Source organism: Salvelinus sp. IW2-2015, linkage group LG4q.2 (assembly GCF_002910315.2).
Source record: "Salvelinus sp. IW2-2015 linkage group LG4q.2, ASM291031v2, whole genome shotgun sequence".
NCBI lineage: Eukaryota > Metazoa > Chordata > Actinopteri > Salmoniformes > Salmonidae > Salvelinus > Salvelinus sp. IW2-2015.
The window spans coordinates 27525476-27552869 of record NC_036843.1 but is presented as its reverse complement, the minus strand read 5'-3'; the positions used below and the strand labels follow the sequence as shown (position 1 = coordinate 27552869).

The 27394-nt window shown below is 42.7% G+C and overlaps 1 protein-coding gene and 1 long non-coding RNA gene across 2 annotated transcripts; one reads left to right on the top strand and one right to left on the bottom strand.

The window, feature by feature from the left end:
* Positions 1-9386: 9386 nt before the first annotated feature.
* Positions 9387-10035, top strand: LOC139027690 (uncharacterized). The gene is made up of 3 exons (XR_011479817.1): positions 9387-9459; positions 9848-9913; positions 9952-10035. It is a non-coding gene; the product is annotated as an uncharacterized lncRNA (long non-coding RNA).
* A 1951-nt stretch (positions 10036-11986) lies between these two features.
* On the bottom strand, positions 11987-26155 carry LOC111963082 (beta-taxilin-like). The gene is given in 9 exon segments (XM_023986296.2): positions 11987-12735; positions 13040-13135; positions 15891-15983; positions 16141-16215; positions 16460-16579; positions 18727-18921; positions 20560-20730; positions 26073-26092; positions 26095-26155. Coding segments are annotated over 9 exon segments (1446 nt in total). The 5' UTR covers positions 26153-26155; the 3' UTR covers positions 11987-12117.
* Between the last annotated feature and the right edge of the window lie 1239 nt (positions 26156-27394).

Here is a 27394-nt window from a genome sequence, read left to right as displayed (position 1 = left end):
AGGTTAGCGATCGTAACAAACCAGCAAAAGATATATAATTTTTGACTAACCTTCATAAACTTCTTCAGATGACAGTCCTGTAACATCATATTACACAATGCATATAGGGTTTGTTCGAAAATGTGCATATGTAGCGGCACAAATCGTGGTTATACAATGTCAATAGTAGCCAAACTTCAAGCAATCTGTCCGGCGCCATCTTGGAGAGGCACCTAATCTAATCAATAGCTAATCATAAACTTGCCTAAAAAATACAGGTTGGACAGCAAATGAAAGATACATTAGTTCTTAATGCAACCGCTGTGTTAGATTTTTAAAATTAACGTTACTACGACATACAGCGTGCGCTAAAGCGAGACCGCACCGAAATTCATGGCGGAATTATTGTTTAACATTTTTCAACATAAATACGAATTAACAGCATAAAGACTTCTTACTATTTGATGAGCTTTCATCAGAATCTTGGGCAAGGTGTCCTTTGTCCAGAACAATCGTATTTTGGTTGAAAGATGTCCTCTTCTCCTGTAGAATTAGCAGCTAACGCTAGCCATGTGCCGGAGAGGTGTCCAACACGCGATAGCGCGTGACAAAGAAATTCCAGAAAATCGCAATAAACTGCTATAAGTCGGTTTAAATTAACTACCTTATGAAGTTTTTAAGACAAAAATCAAATTAAATCAGAGCCGGAGATATAGAACTTCTCAAACGAAAGCTTTTCAGGACGCCATGGTGATGTCCCTCCTGCGTCAGGTCCCCCGTTGAAAAGGTCGGACCTTCCGTTCCAAGAGCATTTATAGTGCCCCAGATGGTGCAATCCACTCCATTCAAATTCTCACCGCTTACTGACATCTAGGGGAAGGCGTATGCAGTGCATGTAGCCCCATAGCTTACATGGGAATTTATAAACTGACCCTAGAACAGAGACCTCGATTTCAGAAATCTCACTTCCTGACAGGAAGTGTGCTGCAGAATGAGTTCTGTTTCACTCAGAGAAATAATTCAAACGGTTTTAGAAACTAGAGAGTGTTTTCTATCCAATAGTAATAATACTATGCATATTGTACGAGCAAGAATTGAGTACGAGGCAGTTTAATTTGGGAACGAAATTTTTACAAAGTGAAAACAGCACCCCCTATTGAAAAAAGGTTTTAAGAAGCTGAGAATAAAAATATGTTTCTATACAAATAGGTTATGCCTCTCGATAAGTAGTATAAAGCAAGTTATTCAGTCAAAGTCCCTATCTGTCCAAGACTACGGCGACAGCATCTATCACAGGAGGTTGGTGGCACGTTCATTTGTGAAGACGGGCTGGTGGTAATGGCTGAAGCGAAATGAATAGAATGGTATCAAACACACGGTTGCCATTCCATTTACGCCGTTCCAGGCATTATTATGAGCCATCCTCCCCTCATCATCCTCCACTGTCATCTATATGAACACAGCTGCTACTTCATTAAAGCTGTTAGATGCAGTTTATCATAATACACTGCACTTCATTATGGGCAACGGTTTTAGCACTCATCACTGCATTCTAGAAAGTTGGTTGTCCCTCTTTGATGTCATGTAGGTTTATACATTGCTATGTTTTCATTTATAAAGTCCTTTTACAAAAAAATCCCACTGGACCTAACATCATTACTTAACCTCAGACAGAGGAGTTACCACCCCTGGTCTCAGGGATGGATAACTCTGGAAATTCCTTTGGTCTCTAATTATGTAAATCAGCTTTTAGTTATTGTATCTTAATTGAGGAACAGTATTCAAAATGTACTGAAATGTGCTGTTCTGGTGCCTCTAGGTCAATTCAGAATCCTGATTGAGGACCTTTTAACAGATGAATATCTTCGTTTTTTATGACCATGTTTTTCTTCCTGCTTGCATTTTGTATTTATATTGATGTGTGTATTTTCTGTAATTTAATTCAGGGCTCATCTGTAAAATATACCTTTCATCTCAGTATGACTCCCTGATAAAATGAAGGTTAAATAAAATGAATTCATTCATTCAATTATTTCTTCGTAGAATTTGAGCTCCTGAACTTCCAGACACTGCGGGGGTTTTTGAAGACCAAATTTACCTCTGAAACGATAGTAGTGCGAGACGGATCAAACACCCAGCCTCTGTCGCACGCGACTACCGGTAACTGGGTGAGATTAGAAATCAAGGGCCAGTCGGTGAGGTCATTGCAGTTGCTCTGGCTGCCGTTCCAGAACTTCCAGGCCACATCGAACCTCTGGCAGCGGCTGTAGACGCCCAATAAGCCCTGCCCCGACTCATCCAACAGCGGGACGGTGAGGTCACGCAGCTCCTTGTCTGTCCAGTCACATTCATCCTGGATGCGCTCTGTCCCGGAGGTCCGGCACCAGTGCACGGGAGTGTTTCCCAAGAACACGACTCCTACGAGGACGAACGCGAAGGTCAGCACCGGCAGAGATCCGAGGACAGTGATTCTCCTTTGGTATGGTCCGTAATCTCCGATGTGGACGAGCAGGTCATCTAAATTCGTCATTGTTTTATTCTTTTATCTTGGGTTGACAGATGTCACTGGTGGCGAGGAGGGCTCATCATCATTTTTAAGAGAGGGTCAAGTAATTTGACAAGGCACTCCTTTTGTTCAAGTCAATCATTTGGTTCGGTTGACTCCATGCGTAATTGTACCTTACTACAGATGTAGAATCTTAATTTGATCACTCTGTTGCTGCTGATTATTGTCCTGCACAGCAGGAAATGCAAACTTGCAGTGTATTCAATGTTTAAAAAGGCTTTTAAAGTTTGTAATTTCCACTTTGAAATGTCAGACTTGATTTGCCCTAACAAAATGTTAACAACCCGTAAAAAAAAAAAAAACGTTTAATTATAATAATTCACATTTCCTTTTTCTTCAGGATCATTTTCCTGCTGTAGCAAACTGGCTCAAATGAATATCCTACATATGTAGAAGTAGAGGTGGGGCTAGTCTAGAGACTTGTTCAGTCCCTCAAGGAGAAGGAGAAGACACTCAAGAAAGGGGCGTTATGACCTAAGCAGAACTGTGGGCTCAGTAGGCTAATGTAAATTGAACTTGATACAACACCATGTGTACAGATGTATGATCTTAACTTGATCACCCTGTTGCAGAACTTTTCTGCAGTGCAAGAAATGTGAAACTCGTAGTGTATTTGAGATTTTAAAAAGATTCTGCAGGTTGTAATTTACACTTTGAAATTTCAGACTTGATTTTCCCCAACAAAAATGTATATTAATTACAATCCACATAATAATTAAAATGTCTTGTTGCTACATTATTATTTTCCTGCTGAAGCAAACTGGCTCAAATTAAGATTCTAAATCTGTATAGGTTGACAGTCTGAAGTATTTTCTGCCTGTGGTTGACTTCAAGGGAGAGGCCTTTTCCTGGTGCACTATGCAACATATATATGCAACATATTGCATTTAGCCTATATAACATGCATTATATAACATGCACATTTTACAATATATGTAACAGAAATTAAACAATAACGAGTTGAACATCAAATGAAAGTAAACATATTCAGAGTCTAAAAATAATGCAGACTACAATATCTCCTCAGACTTATTTATTTCATAAAATAATTTTATAGAAGAACTGACTAAATGTCCCAACTTTCTTTAATTCAATATATAAAGCATGACAATATAACTCACAAGAGTCCATTCGAAGCATTCAAAGGCTGTTTCAATAGGTAATCTTATCTATTTATTTATTTATTTTTTAATCCCCCGTCCACGCAGGAGGCCTTTTGTCTTTTGGTAGGCCGTCACTGTAAATAAGAATTTGTTCTTAATTTGTTCTTAACTAACTTGGCTAGTTAAATAAAGATTAAATAAAACAATTAAATAAAACAATTAAAAAATCTATCTGGTCTGTCCAGTTGTGCAACATTTCAAGAGAGATACTGACAGCTTGTTAATTTTCCTAACTTGTCCTTGAGCACCGGGGCACGGGACATAATAACACAGTAATAATAATAAGACAACCACAAGTCAATACATAACATGTTTTGAAGATTTGTACAGAATGTGAGATTGAATACAATAAATGCCCCCCAAAAATCCCCTTGAAGTTCATTTCCTTTTTGTCTTTCCTACACACTGCGTTATCATGGTACCGAAACAAAACAGGGAACAATATTCCAGAACTATATTACATTTCTTTATTCAACGAGGACAAACCCTTCTCTCAAACTCTCCTCCAGTCCCCGCATGTTTCCCAAATGACACCCTATTCCCACATTAAATAGGTAATAAAGTGCCTAGTGCACTAGGCTATAGGGAATAGTGTGACAATTGAGACAGCCCCTGTAGATAACATGGACGTTCAAAGGAGACCTTGTCCTCATATGAAGCTATTTGTTACCCATCTGGATGTAATAAACAGGACTCTTCATTTTGCATGACAGACCATACATGGGCCACTGCTCTTCAGCAGAGCTGCCCTTTTACATCTGGCTTTAATGGTCACAACTGTTATTAAAGTCCACGTTTTATAACTGCTAGATCTTCTTTACATTAAAGGCAATAAAAGATCAGAGGACTCATTTTGAAAGTTGTGTGCTTTGACATATTTCAGATTCACTGAATTCACATTCTCTAAGATACAGCTGTCTTGAATATATCGTAAAGAATAACGTGTCAGTATAACATGCCCAGGTATACTGCTCTTCATAATACAATGTTTTATTATTTTTTTTAAAATATTTTTTATACATAATGATCACTAGACTAAAAAAAAAGATTCCAAAGAACTACCTAGAAATAATTGACCCAAGTTATCTGTAATCATGATCTAAACAATAACAATCAAAACTGTGCCGCATGTCTGTGTCACGCCCTGGCCTTAGTTATCTTTGTTTTCTGTATTATTTTAGTTAGGTCAGGGTGTGACATGGGGGATGTTTGTGTTTGTTTGTCTCGTCTTGGGTGGTTGTATTGCCTAGGGAGTTTTTGTAGAGTTCATGGAGTTGTGTTCAGTGTAGGTGTTTAGGTAAGTCTATGGTTGCCTGGAATGGTTCTCAATCAGAGACAGCTGTCTATCGTTGTCTCTGATTGGGAGCCATATTTAAGGCAGCCATAGGCATTAGGTAGGTTGTGGGTAATTGTCTATGTTGCATGTGTGCACGTAGTTTGTATAGCTTCACGTTTTTGTATTAGTTTGTCAGTGTTCTTCAGTTTTTGTCTTTGTTATATTAAAAAAAGATGTATTCATATCACGCTGCGCCTTGGTCCACTCTTTCACCTCAAGACGATTGTGACAGTCTGCACCTTTATGTACCATAGTAGGTACAGTAGAAGAACCAAGCTCAAAATTACAGCATGGGTACATGACTGACATCTACGGCATCCAAAACACTTTCAAAAAGGTATACAACAGCAAGCAATTAATGATAACAAATGCAATTTACCAAGACTTTATCTATTTCTTTTGGGGGGGGGTTATAAATCAAAGCAAAGCTGTGATATTCAAATTATATTTATTCAAATGCATAAGTTAAAATCTGTAAGCAATACAAAAAAATAATAATTCACAAGGGTATCTGATAAGAAATGAGGGAATATCATATAATTTATCTCTCGACTGATCAGCTACTACAGAACATGTTTGTTTTGTAATGGGTCTTGATAGTGTCTTATACAGTGCCTTCAGAAACGATTCATACCCTTTGACTTATTCCACCATTTTTTGTGTTACAGCCTGAATTCAAAATGGATTAAACATGTTTTTTTCTCACCCATTATACACACAATACCCACACAATAATGACAAAGTGAAAACATGTTTTTCAATCTTTTTGCAAATTTATTGAAAATAAAATACAGAAATGTCTAATTTACGTAAGTATTCACACGCCTGAGTCAATACTTGTTAGAGTCACCTTTGGCAGTGATTACAGCTGTGAGTCTTTATGGGTAAGTCTTCAGAGCTTTGCAAACCTAGATTGTACAATATTTGCCCATTATTATTTTAATAATTCTTCAAATCTGTCAAGTTGGTTGTTGATCATTGCTAGACAGCCATTTTCAAGTCTTGCCATAGATTTTCAAGCTGATTTAAGTCAAAACTGTAACTCGGCCACTCAGGAACATTTACTGTCTTCTCGGTAAGCAACTCCAGTGTAGATTTGGCCTTGTGTTTTAGGTTATTGTCCTGCTGAAAGGTGAATTAATCTCCCAGTGTGTGGTGGAAAGCACACTGAACAAGGTTTTGCCTGTGCCTAGCTCCATTCCATTGAACTTTTATCCTAAAAAACTCCCCAGTAGTTATCGATTACAAGCATACACATAACATGATGCAGCCACCACTATGCTTGAAAATATGGTGAGTGGTACTCCGTAATGTGTTGTATTGGATTTGCCCCAAACATAAAATGTCGTATTCAGTACAAAAAATGTATTGCTTTGCCACATTTTTTTGCAGTATTACTTTAGTACCTTGTTGCAAACAGGATGCATGTTTTGTAATATTTGTATTCTGTACAGGCTTCCTTCTTTTCAGTCTGTCAATTAGGTTAGTGTTGTGGAGTAACTACAATGTTTTTGATCCATCGTCAATTATGTCCTATCACAGCCATTAAACTCTGAAACTATTTTAAAGTCACCTTTGGCCTCATGGTGAAATCCCTGAATGGTTTCTTTCCTCTCTGGCAACTGAGTTAGGAAGGACGCCTGTTTCTTGTAGTGACTGGGTGTATTGATACACCATCCAAAGTGTTATTAATATGCACCATGCTCCAAGGGATATTCAATGTCAGCTTTTTTTGTTTTTTTAAACCATCTACCAATAGGCGCCATTCTTTGTGAGCCATTGGAAAACTCCTTGGTCTTAGTGGTTGAATCTGTGACTCAAGACATTTAAACTTTTCATGGTTTATTCATTTGTAGAAAATTCAAAAAACATAATTCCACTTTGACATTATGAGGTATTGTGTTTAGGCCCGTGACAATTTTTTTTTAAATTTTATATTCAGGCTGTAACACAACAAAATGTGAAAAAAGTCAATGGGTGTAAATACTTTCTGAAGGCTCTGTAAAAGACTGTTAGACCATGTGAGATTTGGTTCTTGGTTCTGAGATTAGTTTAGCTAGGTATTGTTGTCTCCTAACAGCTGCTGTTCTTCTCTGGCACTGGAGACTATGGTCCAGGGGTATTCAAATCTTACTCTACAAGTACTGCTGTTCTATCTTCGATAATTAATTGCGCCCACCTGGTGTCTCAGGTCTAAATCAGTCCCTTATTCGAGGGGAAGAATTTAAAAAAGCAGTGAACTGGCTTCAATGTCCTTGCGACGTCACAAAATGTGTGCCTTAAGTCGTCAGGATATTGTGTCATGGTACCCTGGAGGTTTTGTCTGGTTACCGGTTGTTCCTGGGGATGTCCCCAAGGAAGTTTTTAGGACATTCTTGGGATGTTGTCTCATGGTCCCCTGGAGGTTTTGCCTAGATCCCGGTTTGTCCCGTGAACGTTTTTAGGACGTTCTTGGGACATTATGTCATGGTCCCCTGGAGGTTAAGTCTAGTTCCCAGTTTTTAGGACTTTCTTTAGATGTTAGGTCATGGTCCCCTAAAGGTCCGCTGTACGTTCTTGGGACCTTGTGTCATGGTCCTCTGGAGGTTTTTTGTCTAGTTCCCGGTTTGTTCTGAGGACGTCACCTGGTTGTCGCAAAATAAAAATATTCTCCCCACCCAAAAAGTACTGACGTAGGACACGTGCGCCCTAGTTTCATTACACATCACCCCTTGTTACTGTTGCCAAGGACATCAAGACCCTGAATGGTGAACCACTGATCCAATCACATCTCTTTGTCTTTGGGCAACACTAGGGACACACACACAGTGCTTTTAACATAGTGTTTTCAATTTACAAATATGACCAACATTGTGTATGTTTATTCATAAAGTAATGATTATTCAACATGTCCTCACCTGGTATTTGAACTCACATCCTCTTGGTTCATGGCATTCTAATCTCCTTGCTATACCACCTTGTACTGAAGACTGATTTCATCTGTAGATTTATCCCTACACTTTGTACTTCAACGTAACTATCATCTTTGTTAAAAAATACACGGAAGAAAAACTATTATATTTATTGTATCGATTCAGGAGTAAGATTAAAACAGAATAATATACAGTACCCCAACAGCATACCTTTAAAAATCTAGGCAAGTCCGTTTTATTTACAATGATCGCCTACCACGGCCAAACCCTAACGACGCTGGGCCAATTGTGCGCCGCCCTATGGGACTCCCAGTCGATTGTGATAGAGCATGGAATCAAACCAGGGCCTGTAGTGACACCTCTACCACTGAGATGCAGAGCCTTAGACCGCTGCTCCACTCGGGAGTATGTACTGCAGGTCTGTCTATAGGGCTGTCATTATGTACTGCAGGTCTGTCTATAGGGCTGTCATTATGTACTGCAGGTCTGTCTATAGGGCTGTCCATTATTACTGCAGGTCTGTCTATAGGGCTGTCATTATGTACTGCAGGTCTGTCTATAGGGCTGTATTATGTACTGCAGGTCGTCTATAGGGCTGTCATTATGTACTGGCAGGTCTGTCTATAGGGCTGTCATTATGTACTGCAGGTCTGTCTATAGGGCTGTCATTATGTACTGCAGGTCTGTCTATAGGGCTGTCATTATGTATGCAGGTCTGTCTATAGGGCTGTCATTATGTACTGCAGGTCTGTCTATAGGCTGTCATTATGTACTGCAGGTTGTCTATAGGGCTGTCATTATGTACTGCAGGTCTGTCTATAGGGCTGTCCATTAGTTACTGCAGGTCTGTCTATAGGGCTGTCATTTGTTAACTGCAGGTCTGTCTATAGGCTGTCATTATGTACTGCAGGTCTGTCTATAGGGCTGTCATTATGTACTGCAGGTCTGTCTATAGGGCTGTCATTATGTACTGCAGGTCTGTCTATAGGGCTGTCATTATGTACTGCAGGTCTGTCTATAGGGCTCGTCATATGTTCTACTGCAGGTCTGTCTATAGGGCTGTCAGTATGTACTGCAGGTCTGTCTATGGGCTGTCAGTATGTACAGCAGGTCTGTCTATAGGGCTGTCAGTATGTCCTCTACTGCAGGTCTGTCTATAGGGCTGTCCATATGTCCTCTACTACAGGTCTGTCTATAGGACTGTCAGTATGTCCTCTACTGCAGGTCTGTCTATAGGGCTGTCAGTATGTACAGCAGGTCTGTCTATAGGGCTGTCAGTATGTCCTCTACTGCAGGTCTGTCTATAGGGCTGTCCATATGTCTTCTACTGCAGGTCTGTCTATAGGGCTGTCATTATATACTGCAGGTCTGTTTATAGGACTGTCCAAATGTCCTCTACTGCAGTTCTGTCTATAGGGCTGTCAGGATGTACAGCAGGTCTGTCTATAGGGCTGTCAGTATGTACTGCAGGTCTGTCTATAGGGCTGTCAGTATGTACTGCAGGTCTGTCTATAGGACTGTCCATATGTCCTCTAAGCAGGTCTGTCTATAGGACTGTCCATATGTCCTCTACAGCAGGTCTGTCTATAGGACTATCCATATGTCCTCTACAGCAGGTCTGTCTATAGGACTGTCCATATGTCCTCTACAGCAGGTCTGTCTATAGACTGTCAAGTAGTAACAGCAGGTCTGTCTATAGTGCTGTCAGTATGTAAAGCAGGTCTGTCTTAGGCTGTCAGTATGTACAGCAGGTCTGTCTATAGGACTGTCAGTATGTATGCAGGTCTGTCTATAGTGCTGCCAGTATGTACAGCAGGTCTGTCTATAGGACTGTCCATATGTCCTCTACAGCAGGTCTGTCTATAGGACTGTCAGTACGTCCTCTATGCAGGTCTGTCTATAGGGCTGTCAGTATGTACTGCAGGTACGTCTATAGGGCTGTCAGTATGTACAGCAGGTCTGTCTATAGGACTGTCAGTACGTCCTCTACAGCAGGTCTGTCTATAGGGCTGTCAGTATGTACTGCAGGTCTGTCTATAGGGCTGTCAGTATGTACTGCAGGTCTGTCTATAGGACTGTCAGTATGTACTGCAGGTACGTCTATAGGGCTGTCAGTATGTACTGCAGGTCTGTCTATAGGACTGTCAGTATGTACTGCAGGTTTGTTTATAGGGCTGTTAGTATGATCTATACAGCAGGTTTTGCACACACCTACTCATTCAAGGGTTTTTCTTACTTTTACTATTTTCTACATTGTAGAATAATAGTGAAGACATCCAAACTATGAAATAACACATCTGGAATCATGTAGTAACCAAAAAAGTGTTGAACAAATCAAAAATATATTTTATATTTTCAGATTCTTCAAAGTAGCCACCATTTCCTTGATGTCAGTTTTGCACAGTCTTGGCATTCTCATCACTAGTTTCATGAGGTAATCATCTGGAATGCATTTCAATGAACAAGTGTGCCTTCTTAAAAGTTAATTCGTGAAATTTCTTTCCTTCTTAAAGCGTTTGAGCCAATCAGTTGTGTTGTGACCAGGTAGGGGTGGTATAGAGGAAGATAGCCCTATTTGGTAAAAGACCAAGTCCATATTATGGCAAGAACAGCTCAAATAGCAAAGAGAAACGGCAGTCCATCATTACTTTAAGGCATGAAGGTCAGTCAATACGGAACATTTCTAGAACTTTGAACGTTATGATGAAACTGGCTCTCATGAGGACCGCCACAAGAAAAGAAGACCCAGAGTTACCTCTGTTGCAGAGGATAAGTTCATTAGAGTTACCAGCCTCAGAAATTGCAGCCCAAATAAATGCTTCACAGAGTTCAAGTAACAGACACAATCTCAACATCAACTGTTCAGAGGAGACTACGTGAATCAGGCCTTCATGGTCGAATTGCTGCAAAGAAACCACTACTAAAGGACACCAATAAGAAGAAGATACTTGCTTGGGCCAAGAAACACGAGCAATGGACATTAGACCGGTGAAAATCTGTCCTTTGGTCTGATAAGTCCAAATTTGAGATTTTTGGTTCCAACCGTCGTGTCTTTGTGAGACGCAGAGTAGGTGAACGGATGATCTAGACATGTGTGGTTCCCACTGTGAAGCATGGAGGAGGAGGTGTGATGGTGATTTATTTAGAATTCAAGGCACACTTAACCAGCATAGCTACCACAGCATGCTGCAACGATACGCCATCCCATCTGGTTTGCGCTTAGTGGGACTATCATTTGTTTTTCAACAGGACAATGACCCAACACACCTCCAGGCTGTGTAAGGGTTATTTGACCAAGGAGAGTGATGGAGTGCTGCATCAGATGACCTGGCCTCCACAATCCCCCGACGTCAACCCAATTTTGAGATGGTTTGGGATGAGATGGACCGCAGAATGAAGGAAAAGCAGCCAACAAGTGCTCAGCATATGTGGGAACTCCTTCAAGACTGTTGGAAAAGCATTCCAGGTGAAGCTGGTTGAGAGAATGCCAAGACTGTGCAAAGCTATCATCAAGGCAAAGGGTGGCTACTTTGAAGAATCTCAAATATAAAATATATTTTGATTTGTTTAACACTTTTTTGGTTACTACTACATGATTCCATGTTGTTTCATAGTTTTGATGTCTTCACTATTATTCTACAATGTAGAACATTTTAAAAATAAAGAAAAACACTTGAATGAGTGTGTCCAAACTTTTGACTGGTACTGTATATCAGCCTACTCCCAGCTGTATAAAGTCCTCAACAGCATTCCGCATTTCCTTACATGTAGAGAGAGATAGAGAGCAATAACAGTAGATAATCTGTGTAACTTCTGTATGTGCTGTTCAAAGGTTAATATAATGTGATGAATGAGATAAAGTTGATTATTACTAAATGCATTGGCTCTAATAAAGTTGATCTCACAAAGGTGTTTACGTTCAAAGTCAATGGTTCTCATTAGGAAAGGTAGCTATGCTAGATGTCTTACTGGTAGTTTCTCGTCCATAGTTCCTCAGCTTCCTTTTTCTTGTTCACAGAGAGGCTGGTGGTGAATAATAATCAATGTATTTTATTGTATGTAAACATATTTGGTAATCACGTACAATAATAATCATTTAATCTATGTTGGCTAGAAGCTGCATCATCAGTGCCTGAAAGACTGGGCTTTAATTTAGTCAGTCTAGTCAACTGACTCCATATCCCTATCTCTCTGCTCCTGGGCTTCGTCTTCTTCAGCTGCTACGGCAGAAGAAGATGGACTAGTGGTCTCCTCTGTCGTCTTGTCTCCGTTACACCCCTCTATGTGATTCTTCTCTGGGGCCTTGGTTGCCTCGTTACTGGCCTCTGGGGCATCAGTTTGTCCATGTGGCTCTGTGGTGGTCTCCTCCTCTTCCTCGTTGTCAAAGAACTCAGGCGGCACGACGTTGGAAAGGGTGAAGGACACTTGAATCTCCTGTAGACGGGCCTTCTGGGCCTTCAGGTCAGCCAGCTCTCTGGTCAGGGGGGTTGCAGGAGCGGGATTTTTAGTAGCAGGAGTTACGACTGCGGGGGTCTCTATAGGAACAGAGGTTTCAGTAGCCCTGGGTTTTTCAGAGGGTGTCTCACTGGGCTTTTCAGTAGCAGGTACCTCTGGATTCTCCTTCTCTTTTGTCTCCGCTACACTGGTGGCAGCCGCTGGATTGGCTTCCTGGAGCTTATGAGAGAGACTGTTCCTCTCCTCCTGCAGTGCCCGGCACAGTTTCTCCAGCTTCCGAGTCTTCAAGGTGAACAGCTCAAACTCCTTCTCCTTCAAGGTTTTCTGAATGGGGTAAAAAGATACAGGGTGAGATTCATCAAGATAAATCATAGCCATCATCACAAATGTCCTCCTATACCCTATCTGGTGTCTATAGCCAATATGGCTATGGTCAAGACTAGTGCACTGCACCAGGGAATAGGGTACCATTTGGTACGCGGGCACTATCTCCACCATGAGTCAAAGAAGATCTACAGTCATGTTTAAGTCTTTGTTGCTTGTTTGTCTTTCATGTCTTTGATAGAGGGTGAACGTAAAAGAGCACTGAGTATTACAAAAAATGGGTGAAATGTGTATGGTATCTTACGTCTGTGAGCATATCGATAAGAGCCTTGTTGCAGCCCTCGAAACGGCTTTTCCATTGGATAGACTCTTTCTCCAGCTTCCTCATCTTCTTGGACATCTACAAGACAAAAATTGACAGTTCAATTGAAAAGTAAGGGATAATCAACAAGGGGCTATGCGCTCTATGGAAAATAATGAAGGACGTGGAAGGTGTGTTCCACGACACGCTTGCAGAGTTCAACCAACCTTCCACGGAGTTGCATTATTTTCCAGAGAACGCATAGAGCCCAGAGTTGATTATCCCTGTTATACAATGGCTATAATTGAACACATTTGCAGCTAGAAATGTGATCATTTGCAGGTAGAAATCTGTTAAACATCAACTGAAGTAGCTAGCAAGTTTACTAGATACAACAGTAACGGTCAGTTGCCTTGGTTACCGAACAAACAGACTTGCTAGTTTGGCTAACCAAACCATCTGTCCTAGCTTGCTATTATGAATATCGAATTCAACAATGCCAATAATGTTTTCAATTCGACTTTTGCTTTCAAAAGCAGCTCAAACATTGAACATGTAAGAATGAACTATAGCCACCTACCGTGCATCTACCGTGCTTTATTTAAGCAATAAGGCACGAGAGGGTGTGGTATATTGACCATATACCACAAAGCCCTGAGGTGCCTTATTACTATTATAAACTGGTTACCAACCTAATTAGAGCAGTAAAAATAAATGCGTTGTCATACCCGTGGTATACTGTCTGATATACCACGCTATCAGCCAATCAGCATTCATGGCTCGAACCACCCAGTTTAAAATGGGTATTATACAATGGGTGGGTCTAATCCTGAATGCTGTAAGGTTAAAACTGCATTCCAGCCTCTGGGTCTAACATGCTGACCAGACCACTCACATCGCGCACATATTGATTTTGCCCACCCACACCAGACTCGATCATGACACGCAGGTTGAAATATCAAAAACAAACTCTGAACCAACTATATTCATTTGGGGACAGGTGGAAAAGCATTAAAGCATTAAACATGTATTGCAATTTAGCTAGCTAGCTTGCTGTTGCTAGCTAATTTGTTCTGGGATATAAACATTGGGTTGTAATTTCACCTGGGTTGTTATTTTACCTGAAATGCACAAGGTCCTCTACCCTGACAATTAATAAACAGATAAATGGATAAACTGGGTTTGTTTCTAGTAATCTTTAAAAACCAATGAGGAGATGGGAGAGGCGGGACTTGCCGCGTATCAAGCGTCACAAATAGAACCAAGTGGGTGCAATAATTGAATAACATGTATGTGTACACTTCTTTTGCAATGCTCGCACGCGATGCGGGCGATGTGGTCAGCATGTAAGGCACTACAGACCCAGATTCGATTCCAGGCTGTGACCAGGAGACCCATGAGGCGGCGCACAATTGGCCCAGCGTCGTCCGGCTTAGGGGAAGGTTTGGCCTGCCAGGATTTCCTTGTCCCATTGCGCTCTAGTGACTCCTTATGGTGAGCCTGGTGCATGCATGCTGACTTCGGTCAACAACAGTTGTACGGTATTTCCTCCAACACATTGGTGCAGTCAAGAAGCAGTGTGGCTTGGCAGAGTCATGTTTCGGAGGCTCTCGTGGCTCTCGACCTTCGCCTCTCCCGAGTCCGTAGGGGAGTTGCAGCGTTGGTACAAGACTGTAACTACCAATTGGATATTTTTTTTATTAAGAAAACACATTCCAGCCGGTGTCTATTCCACAAGTTACCACCGGTTAAATATATGATGTTAAAATGTCTATTTACTCTGTTGCATCTGACTGCGCAATCCACTGTCTCATCAGCCCAGCCAGGGAATTTATAAACTTGATCTCCACTATAAAAAGCATCTAGACATTATCTCACATTTCTTTTAGACTAACATTTAGTTTTCAACAGCGGAAATTTGTATACACCTTGCTTTCCGACTTTTGCAACATTGTTTCAATATTCAAATTCGATCTACAGCTGTCCCATAGTAATGAACGTGTTGGGACGAGACAGACAGGCAGGCAGCGTTTCTCAGCCAGTCAAAATCATGAATCAGCTGGCTTCATTTATGGACATAAACAAAGAAATGTCAATTGAAAAAAGGTTCAACAAAACAAAGTGCAGCTAGTTTGCAGTCTTCCCAGCAGTTTGAAGGGATTGTGTTAGCTGTGTTGTTGGATAACTCCCCTGAACAAGACAAGTGTGCAGATTTTCTATGCCAGCCGAATTCACGCTTCATTATCTCATTGTTATGGAGGTACCCAAATATATGTCACTAGAAAACAGCTTAAACAAATGCAAATGCAGCTACTTAGCTTTTTTTCTGGCTGCACTTTTTACGTGACTGTAAGTAACTAGCAAGCAAGGGATGAGAACGTTGCCAGCCAGTATGGCAATGTAACATTTAGAACAAACGACTGAGTCCCGTCCATAGATACAGAACAAAAAGACTGAACGACTGGGTCGTGTCTCTGACAACCGTACCGATAGAACAAACGACCAGCCGGCTTTGGTAACAAACCTACATTTGTGAGTCGGGACTATATCTTTTGGATGAAATAGTATGAATAAATTCATAAAAATAACGTTTGTAATGAAAATATGTCAATTATTATTTGAATATGTTGGTAACCCATGCCAATATCTTCCAAACATCAGCTTCTCGGGCATTGTCACTTCAATAATGCAAGCTCTAGAATGCCCTTAGAGCCAATCAGATATTAGTATTCAACAATGCCATGGTATAAATAAATGGAATGTATTTGTGCCATGGCAACACCATTGGTCTCATATAAGATTATACATAAGGTCGTCACTATAGGATAAACACTGAGAGTAAGACTTTGGCTACCTTCTCCATGTCCTGTCTGAAGCTGGCGTACACTCCATTGCTCTTTGACACAGTCCCCTGGATTTGATCAAACTTTTCGGAGTACATGGAAATCTGGAGGGAGAAATTAGAAAGTTACGTTTGTGCAGCAGTATGTAAAAAAGAGAGAGAGAGAGGGTAGGGGAGACAGACAGAGAGAGATAGAGCGGAGACAGAGTGGGAGAGAGTGAGAGGGAAGACAGACAGAGATAAAGAAACAGTCTCCATTTACCTGGGCCTGCATCCCTTCCTCTTGTTCTTTCAGAATCTGCACCTTCACCTGCGACCGTGCAGCCTTATTTATCAACTTCAAAAAATGTCAAATGAAAATATATCAGTTGTGAATTCTTTGCCTTGTCAATGAATAAAAATTTTCCATTATGTTTTTTCATGTGTGTAGCTCATTCCATGCACTGATCTTCAATAATAGACAGTATATGAATACACTGTATGTGATGAAACTCTTCTCATAGTCAATATGACCTGAAAATAAAATATTGTAAATTGTGTCAAATCTATTGTCAGTCAAGTGCTGTAAGATGCTAACTTACGTGGTCTTTCTCTCGCTTGTGCTTCTCCTCTCCCGCAGCAATGATCATGTTTGCCTGTTCAAGTTTGGTTTCCAACAACTTCTGCTGCAGGTCTCTATGTTTGAACACCTTTTCCAGGTTCTGTGAGGTAACAAGAGGTAGATTGGATCACTTTCACTGAGACAAACACTACACATTTTACACAACGTTTCCACAGTATAAGAGTGGCAAGGGCTGGTTTGTATCATTGGTGTATTCTTAGTGGTATCATTCTTGCTTGAAAGGTGAACTTTGACATCCATAACCGATCTAAGCTCATCAGACACTAACAATAATGAGAAATTAGACAAATTAACAACTGAGCAGGCCCTTGACTCAAGGAGGAGCAAGCTTATATTGTCACACAGTGACCCCTATTGTTGCATGGGCCTGTTGTGTTCAATCATGATGGGTTTCTATCTCAGTTGAGTATTGAATTGAATATAAGTGTGTGAAATGTGTGTGATGTGAAGTGTGTGTGATGTGAGGTGTGTGCGATGGATGTTAGAAAGAGACACAAAAGTTGTGTACAATTTAATACTAACATTGTAACATTTGTTTTATTTTAAAGCATCTTTGAGATTATCATTGTAATGAAAAACGCTATTTAAAATACATGTGTGATTGCGTGTTAATAGACAGTACCAGTCAAAAGTTTGGACACACCTACTCATTCAAGGGATTTTCTTTTTTTTAAACTATTTTTCTACATTGTAGAATAATAGTGAAGACATCAAAACTATGGAATCATGTAGTAACATTTTTTTTTAAACAAATCAAAATATATTTTATATATGAGATTCTTCAAAGTAGCCACCATCTGCCTTGATGACAGCTTTGCACACTCTTGGCATTCTCTCAACCAGCTTCATGAAGTAATCACCAGGAATGCATTTCAATTAACAGGTGTGCCTTTTTAGGTTAATTTGTGGAATTTCTTTCATTCTTAATGCATTGAGCCAATCAGTTGTGTTGTGACAAATTAGGGGTGGTAAACAGAAGAAAGCCCTATTTGGTAAAAGACAAAGTCCATATTATGACAAGAACAGCTCAAATAAGCAAAGAGAAACGACAGTCCATCATTACTTGAAGACATGAAGGTCAGTCAATGTGGAAAATGTTCTTCAAGTGCAGTCGCAAAAATCATCAAGCGCTATGATGAAACTGGCTCTCATGAGGACCGCCACAGGAAAGGAAGACCCAGAGTTACCTCTGCTGCAGAGGATAAGTTCATTAGAGTTAACTGCACCTCTGATTGCAGCCCAAATAAATGCTTTACAGAGTTGAAGTAGCAGACACATCTCAACATCAACTGTTCAGAGAAGACTGCGTGAATCAGTCCTTCCTGGTTGAATTGCTGCAAAGAAACCACTACTAAAGGACACCAATAAGAAGAAGAGACTTGCTTGGGCCAAGAAACACAAGCAATGGACATTAGAATGGTGGAAATCTGTCCTTTGGTCTGATGAGTCAATTTTTGAGATTTTTGGTTATAACCGTTGTGTCTTTGTGAGACGCAGAGTAGGTGAACGGATGATCTCCGCATGTGTGGTTCCCACCATGAAGCATGGAAGAGGAGGTGTGATGGTGTGGGGGTGCTTTGCTGGTGACACTGTCAGTGATTTATTTAGAATTCAATGCACACTTAACCAGCATGGCTACCACAGCATTCTGCAGCGATACACCATTCCATCTGGTTTGCGCTTAGTGGGACTATCATTTGTTTTTTCAACAGGACAATGACCCAACACACCTCCAGGCTATGTAAGGGCTATTTTACCAAGGAGAGTGATGGAGTGCTGCATCAGATGATCTGGCCTCCACAATCATGCGACCTCAACCCAATTGAGATGGTTCGGGAGGGGTTGGACCACAGAATGAAGGAAAAGCAGCCAACAAGTGCTCAGAATATGTGGGAACTCCTTCAAGACTGTTGAAAAAGCATTCCTCATGAAGCTGGTTGAGAGAATGCCAAGAGTGTGCAAAGCTGTTTTCAAGGCAAAGGATGGCTACTTTGAAGAATCTCAAATCTCAAATATATTTTGATTTGTTTAACACTTTTTTGGTTACTACATGATTCCATATGTGTCATTTCATAGTTTTGATGTCTTCACTATTATTCTACTATGTATAACATTTTAAAAATAAAGCAAAAACCTGTGTCCAAACATTTGACCGGTACTGTAAGTAAACACATTCAGTTTAAACTGCACTACAAGATCCAGAGAGTTTGTAACAGGGCTCCATACCGCCTCTCTTGCGTCGTACTGGGAGATGAGGCTCTTGAGTTTCTCTGCCAGGTCGCTGTTCTCCTGACACAGCTTGGTGTTGCGGGTACTGTGCTCCTCGATCTGGACCTGGATGTCCGTTAGCGTGCTCTGGAAGTGAGTGGTGATGTCCTTCCTCTTCAGGTCGTCCTCCCTACACCTCTGGAGGGTCTCCTCCTGAACAATCACAGAATACAGGATGATGCACCATTAGGGTTTGTCCCCAATGGCACCTTATTCCCTATGTATTGCACTACCTTTGACTCTGGTCAAAAGGTAGTGCAATACTAATATACTAATACACTAATACACATACTAACCTTACACCTGCCATATAATTTTAACTTAGTGAGGGCCACTGGTTGTTACATCAGACCCAGGTCAAATAAATATGTAAAAGTATTTGAGATGCGCTTGATTTAGCTTGGAGTTTGAACATTCAAGGCTAATCCATTGGTTCCATTTTAAAGGGCAAAGTAAACCAATAGCAGTTCAGGTATTTCAAAGTAGTATTTGATACAATTCTGATTGGCGGTACTAGTCAGTGAGAGGAGAGCTTCACCCTGGACATGTTACACAGAGTGTTATGGGTACTGAGGCACACTATATATACAAAAGTATTTGGATACCCCTTCAAATTAGTGGATTTGGCTATTTCAGCCACACCCGTTGTTGACAGGTGTATAAAATCGAGCACACAGCCATGCAATCTCCATAGAAAAACATTGGCAGTAGAATGGACTTCCTGAAGAGCTCAGTGACTTTCAACACAGCACTGTCATAGGATGCCACCTTTCCAACAAGTCAGTTGGTCAAATTTCATTCCTGCTAGAGCTGCCCTGGTCAACTGTAAGTCCTGTTATTGTGAAGTGGAAACGTCTAGGAGCAACAACGGCTCAGCCGCGAAGTGGTAGGCCACACAAGCTCACAGAACGGGACTGCCGAGTACTGAAGCACGTAGCGCATAAAAATTGTCTGTCATCGATTGCAACACTCCCGACCGTATTCCAAGCTGCCTCTGGAAGCAACAACAGCACAAGAACTGTTCGTCGGGATCTCCATTAAATTAATTTCCATGGCCGAGCAGCCGCACACAAGCCTAAGATTACCATGCGCAATGCCAAGCATCGGCTGGAGTGGTGTAAAGCTCGCCGCCATTGGACTCTGGCGCAGTGGAAACACGTTCTCTGGATTGATGAATTACGCGTCACAATCTGGCAGTCCGACGGACGAATCTGGGCTTGGCAGATGCCAGGAGAATAATGGTCTGGGGCTGTTTTTCATGGTTTGGGCTAGGCCCCTTAGTTCCAGGGAAGGGAAATCTTAACACTACAGCATACAATGACATTCTGGAGGATTCTGTGCTTGCAACTTTGTGGCAACAGTTTGGAGAAGGCCCTTTCCTGTTTCAGCATAGCAATGCCCCCGTGCACAAAGCGAGGTCCATACAGAAATGCTTTGTCGAGATCAGTGTGGAAGAACTTGACTGGCCTGCACAGAGCCCTGACCTCAACCTTATCAAACACCTTTGGGATGAATTGGAACGCCGACTGCGAGCCAGGCCTAATCACCCAACATCAGTGCCCAACCTCACTCATTTTCTTGTGACTGAATGGAAGCAAGTCCCAGCAGCAATGTTCCAACCTCTAGTGGAACGCCTTCCCAGAAGAGTGGAGGCTGTTATAGCAGCAAAGGGAGGACCAACTCCATATTAATGCCCATGATTTTGGAATGAGATGTTCAATGAGCAGGTGTCCACATACTTTTGTAGTGTAGTGTCATGTAGTGTAAATCATGCTACAATGAGAGGCTCACCTTGAGGGTCTTGTTGTGTCTCTGCAGCTCCCTACACAGGGACTCCAACTTGCTGCGGGCCAGAACAGCCCTGCTGTGTTCACTCTGGAGCTGGTCCTTCTCTTTCATCACCTGGAGAAGCTTCTTCTGCAGAAACTTCAGCTGCTTCTGGTCACCCCGGTGCTCATCCAGCTATATATATATATATATATATATACACACACACACACACACACACACACACACACACACACACACACACACACACACACACACACACACAGACAAAGACACGGAAACACGAACACACACACATACATCACTTTTCCTCTTCACAAACAAAACAAATCTATGTAGTAAAAAGTGAATTCCGAAAGTATTCAGACCCCTTAACTTTTTCCACATTTTGTTACGTTACAGACCTTTTTCCCTCATCAATCTACGCATGATTCCCCATAATGACAAAGTGAAAACAGTTTTTTAGAATTTTTTGCAAATAAAAAACAGAAATACCTTTTTTACTTCAGTATTCCGACCCTTTGCTAAAAAAAATCGAAATTGAGCTCAGGTGCATCCTGTTTCCACTGATCATCCTTGAGATGTTTCTATAACTTGATTAGAATCCACCTGTGGTAAATTCAATTGATTGGACATGATTTGGAAAGATGATTTGGAAAGGGACACACCTGTCTATATAATATCCCACAGTTGAAAATGCATGTCAGAGCAAAAACCAAGGCATGAGGTCGAATGAATTGTCCGTAGAGCTCAGAGTCAGGATTGTGTCAAGGCACAGATCTGGGGAAGGGTACCAAAACATTTCTGCAGCATTGAAGATCCCCAAAAACAATTTTACGACATTTGGAATGAGACTGACGGAAGTTAAAGATTAATAATCATTAATAGAAGACTGTACTTGATAAGATATGAAAATATCTGAAGAGAGTATCAACATTTGCCTTGGTGCCCCGACTTCCTAGTTGCTGAAAGTTTACATGATTAGCTTAATCACGAAATAATAATTACACATAGAGAATTGATTTGATGAAATAACAGTCTTCACATTTAACGATAGTAAAGACATGACACCACCCTTTGGCAAAATGTGCAGAATTGCAGGAAATGTGTTGTAAAACAGCAGCTTTTCCTCTCCATCCCATGGTTAAAATGAGTAGAATTGCATGAAATTAGTTATAAAATGGCAAAATCTTCTCTCTGGCATGGATCAGCACTACCTCTGGGGCATGGATCAGCACTACCTCTGGGGTCTGGATCAACACTACCTCTGGGGTCTGGATCAGCACTACCTCTGGGGCATGGATCAGCACTACCTCTGCGGCATGGATCAACACTACCTCTGGGGCATGGATCAACACTACCTCTGGGCATGGATCAACACTACCTCTGAGGCATGATCAACACTACCTCTGGGGCATGGCTCAGCACTACCTCTGGGGTCTGGATCAACACTACCTCTGCGGCATGGATCAACACTACCTCTGGAGCATGGATCAACACTACTCTCGGGGCATGGATCAGCACTACCTCTGGGTCTGGATCAACACTACCTCTGCGGCATGGATCAACACTACCTCTGGGGCATGGATCAAACTACCTCTGGGGCATGGATCAACACTACCTCTGGGGCATGATCAGCACTACCTTGGGCTGGATCAACACTTACCTCTGGGGTCTGGATCAGCACTACCTCTGGGCATGGATCAGCACTACCTCTGGGGTCTGGATCAGCACTACCTCTGGGGTCTGGATCAACACTACCTCGGCATGGATCAGCACTACCTCTGGGGTATGGATCAGCACTACCTCTGGGCATGGATCAGCACTACCTCTGGGGTCTGGATCAGCACTACCTCTGGGGAATGGATCAACACTACCTCTGAGGCATGGATCAGCACTACCTCTGGGGTATGGATCAGCACTACCTCTGGGGCATGGATCAGCACTACCTCTGGGGTCTGGTAGCACTACCTCTGGGGAATGGATCAACACTACCTCTGAGGCATGGATCAGCACTAGCTCTGGGGTCTGGATCAGCACTACCTCTGGGGCATGATCACACTACCTCTGGGTCTGGATCAGCACTACCTCTGGGCCTGGATCAACACTACCTCTGGGGTATGGATCAACACTACCTCTGGGGCATGGATCAGCACTACCTCTGGGGTCTGGATCAACACACCTCTGGGTCTGGATCAGCACTACCCTCTGGGGTCTGGATCAGCACTACCTCTGGGGCATGGATCAACACTACCTCTGGGGCATGTGATCAGCACTACCTCTGGGGTATGGCATCAACACTACCTCTGGGGTCTGGATCAACACTACCTCTGGGCATGGATCAACACTACCTCTGGGGCATGGATCAGCACTACCTCTGGGCATGGATCAGCACTACCTCTGGGGCATGGATCAGCACTACCTCTGGGGTCTGGATCAGCACTACCTCTGGGGCATGGATCAGCACTACCTCTGGGGCATGGATCAGCACTACCTCTGGGTCTGGATCAGCACTACCTCTGGAGCATGGATCAACACTACCTCTGGGGCATGGATCAGCACTACCTCTGGGGCATGGATCAACACTACCGGGTCTGGATCAGCACTACCTCTGGGGCATGGATCAGCACTACCTCTCTCTGGGTCGATCAGCACTACCTCTGGGGTCTGGATCAACACTACATCTGCACTGATCAGCACTACTCTGGGGCATGGATCAGCACATAACTCTGGGGCATGGATCAGCACTACCTCTGGGGTCTGGATCAGCACTACTCTGGGGAATGGATCAAACACTACCTCTGAGGCATGGATCAGCACTACCTCTGGGGTATGGATCAACACTACCTGGGGCATGGATCAGCACTACCTCTGGGGTCTGGATCAGCACTACCTCTGGGGAATGGATCACACTACCTCTGAGGCATGGATCAGCACTAGCTCTGGATCAGCACTACCTCTGGGGCATGGATCAACACTACCTCTGGGTCTGGATCAGCACTACCTCGTGGGCCTGGATCAACACTACCTCTGGGGTCTGGATCAGCACTACCTCTGGGGTATGGATCAACACTCCTCTTGGGCATGGATCAGCACTACCTCTGGGGTATGGATCAACCTACCTCTGGGGTCTGGATCAGCACTACCTCTGAGGCCTGGATCAACACTACCTCGGCATGGATCAGCACTACCTCTGGGTCTGGATCAGCACTACCTCTGGGGCATGGATCAACACTACCTCTGGGGTATGGATCAGCACTACCTCTGGGGTATGGATCAACACTACCTCTGGGTCTGGATCAACACTACCTCTGGGGCATGGATCAACACTACCTCTGGGGCATGACAGCACTACCTCTGGGGCATGGATCAGCACTACCTCTGAGCATGGATCAAGCACTACCTCTGGGGTCTGGATCAGCACTACCTCTGGGGATGGATCAGCACACTACCTCTGGGGCATGGATCAGCACTACCTCTGGGGTCTGGATCAGCACTACCTCTGGAGCATGGATCAACACTACCTCTGGGGCATGGATCAGCACTAACTCTGGGGCATGGATCAACACTACCTCTGGGGCATGGATCAGCACTACCTCTGGGGTGATCAACACTACCTCTGGGCATGGATCAACACTACCTCTGGGGCATGGATCAGCACTACCTCTGGGGTCTGGATCAACACTACCTCTGGGGTCTGGATCAACATACCTCTGGGGTCTGAATCAACACTACCTCTGGGGTCTGGATCAACACTACCTCTGGGTCTGGATCAACACTACCTCGGGGTCTGGTCAACACTACCTCGGGTCTGGATCAACACTACCTCTGGGGTCTGGATCAGCACTACCTCTGGGGTCTGGATCAACACTACCTCTGGGGTCTGATCAACACTACCTCTGGGGCATGGATCAACGCTACCTCTGGGGCATGGATCAACACTACTCTGGGAAGTGGTGTAAAGTACTTAGGTAAACATACTTTAAAGTACTACTTAATTCGTTTTTGGTATCTGTACTTTACTTTACTATTTATCTTATTGACAACTTTTACTTTCTGACAAATTGTGTACTTTGTACTCAATACATTTTCCCTGACACCCAAAAGTACTTGTTACAATTTGATATGCTTAGCAGGTCTAATTGACACACTTATCAAGAGAACATCCCTACTGCCTCTTTTCTGGCGGACTCACAAACACATGCCTCGGTTGTAAATGACGTCTGAGTGTTTCAACGTGCCGCTGGCTATGCATAAATTAAAAATCAACAAGAAAATGGTGCCGTCTGGTTTGCTTAATACAAGGAACGTGAAATGATTTATACTTTTACTTTTACTTTTGATACGCAAGTATATTTTAGCAATTACATTTACTTTTGCTACTTAAGTATATTTAAAAACAAATACTTTTAGACTTTTACTCAAGTATATTAGTTTACTTTTACTCAAGTATGACAATTGGGTACTTTTTCCATCAGCACTAACTCTGAAGCATGGATCAACACTACCTTCATGGTCAACACATGCCTCATGGATCAGCACTGCCTCATGATCAACACTGCCTCATGGATCAGCACTGCTCATGGATCAACACTGCCTCATGGATCAGCACTGCCTCATGGATCAGCACTGCCTCATGGATCAGCACTGCCTCATGGATCAGCACTGCTCATGGATCAGCACTCATGGTTCAGCACTACCTCATGGATCAACACTGCCTCATGGATCAGCACTGCCTCATGGGATCAGCACTGCCTCATGGATCAGCACTGCCTCATGGATCAACACTAACTCATGGATCTGCCCTACCTCTGGGCATGGATCAACACTACCTCATGGATCAGCACTAACTCTGAAGCATGGATCAGCACTGCCTCATGGATCAACACTGCCTCATGGATCAACACTGCCTCATTGATCAGCACTGCCTCATGATCAGCATCGTCAGCACGCTCATGGATCAGCACTGCCTCATGGATCAGCATAACTCACTGGATCAGCACTAACTCATGGATCAGCACCATGGATCAGCACTCCTCATGGATCAGCACTACCTCATTGATCACACTACCTCATGGATCAGCACTACCTCTGGGCATGGATCAACACTACCTCATGGATCAGCACTGCCTCTGGGGCATGGATCAACACTACCTCATGGATCAGCACTAACTCTGAAGCATGGATCAGCACTGCCTCATGGATCAACACTGCCTCATGGATCAACACTGCCTCATGGATTAGCCTGCCTCATGGATCAGCACTAACTCATGGATCAGCACTAACTCATGGATCAGCACTGCCTCATGGATCAGCACTAACTCATGGTCAGCACTAATCATGGATCACACTGCCTCATGGATCAGCACTACCTCATGGATCAGCACTCCTCATGGATCAACACTACCTCATGGATCAACACTACCTCTGGGTATGGATCAGCACTGCCTCATGGATCAGCACTAACTCTGAAGCATGGATCAACACTGCCTCATGGATCAGCACGCTCCGCTCACCAGCTCAGCATGTTTCTGATGATGGCCTCCAGTTTCTGCTCTGGAGTGCCGAGCTTGTTCAAACTCTGCATCAATAGCATGGCCTCTACCTGAATAGAGATCACGTTATAGTACAGTAATAACATAACACAAAAACTATTGATTAACACCGTAACACTAGAACTATTGATACACCGTAAACACTAGAACTATTGAATACACCGTAACACTAAAACTACTTGATACACCGTAACACTAGAACTATTGATACACCTAACACTAGGTACATATTGTATTACACCTAACACTAGAACTATTGATACACCGTAACACTAGAACTATTGATACACCGTAACACTAGAACTATTGATACACCGTAACACTAGAACTATTGATACACTGTAACACTAGAACTATTGATGCTGAATAGAACCAAAGAAGAAGAAGAAAAGAACCCACCAAGGCTTTTGAGCATCTTCTTCTCCAGTTTCTGGTCCTTGGCGGAGCTCTTCTTCGTGACCTGCTCCTTCAGCGCCTCCTCTTCCACCTCCTCCTGCTCCGTGGGCTCCTCACTGGCCTCCTGGTAGGTACTGATAATGTCCTCTAGCTGCTTGCTCAGGTCCTCTGTCAAGTCCACCTGACCCTGGGCTGGCTCCCCCTGGCCATTCACCTGACAAGTCTCCATTCTGATAGGCTAGCAACGAGAGAGAATGATACAGCATAGTATTAGAATGACTCAAACTAATGTGGTTATATTCTAGTTCAATGTTTCCATGAAGGATGGTCATTAATGAGACAAGACCTAGAGACTATGCGCTATTACACACACTCACAATGCAAATCCCCCGATTGGTTCCTCATGCTCGGGTAATAAAAGCAATAAAATACTCTGAGTGTACAAAACATTAGGGACACCTTCCTAATATTGAGTTGCACCCTCCTTTTGCCCTCAGAACAGCCTTAAATAGTTGGGCATGGACTCTATAAGGTGTCGAAAGTTCTTGACAGAAAGTTCTAGTTCTTGACACAAACCGGTGCACCTGGCAGCTACTACAATACCCTGTTCAAAGGCACTTAAATATTTTGTCTTCCCCATTCACCCTCTGAATGAGACACACACACAATCCATGTCTCAGTTGTCTCAAGGCTTAAAAATCCTTCTTTAACCTGTCTCCTCATCCTTCATCTACACTGATTGAAGTGGATTTAACAAGTGACATCAATAAGGGATCATAGCTTTCACCTGGATTCACTTGGTCAGTCTATATCATGGAAAGAGCAGGTGTTCCTAATGTTTTGTCCACTCAGTGTATACTAATATACTTCTACTATTATACTACTGT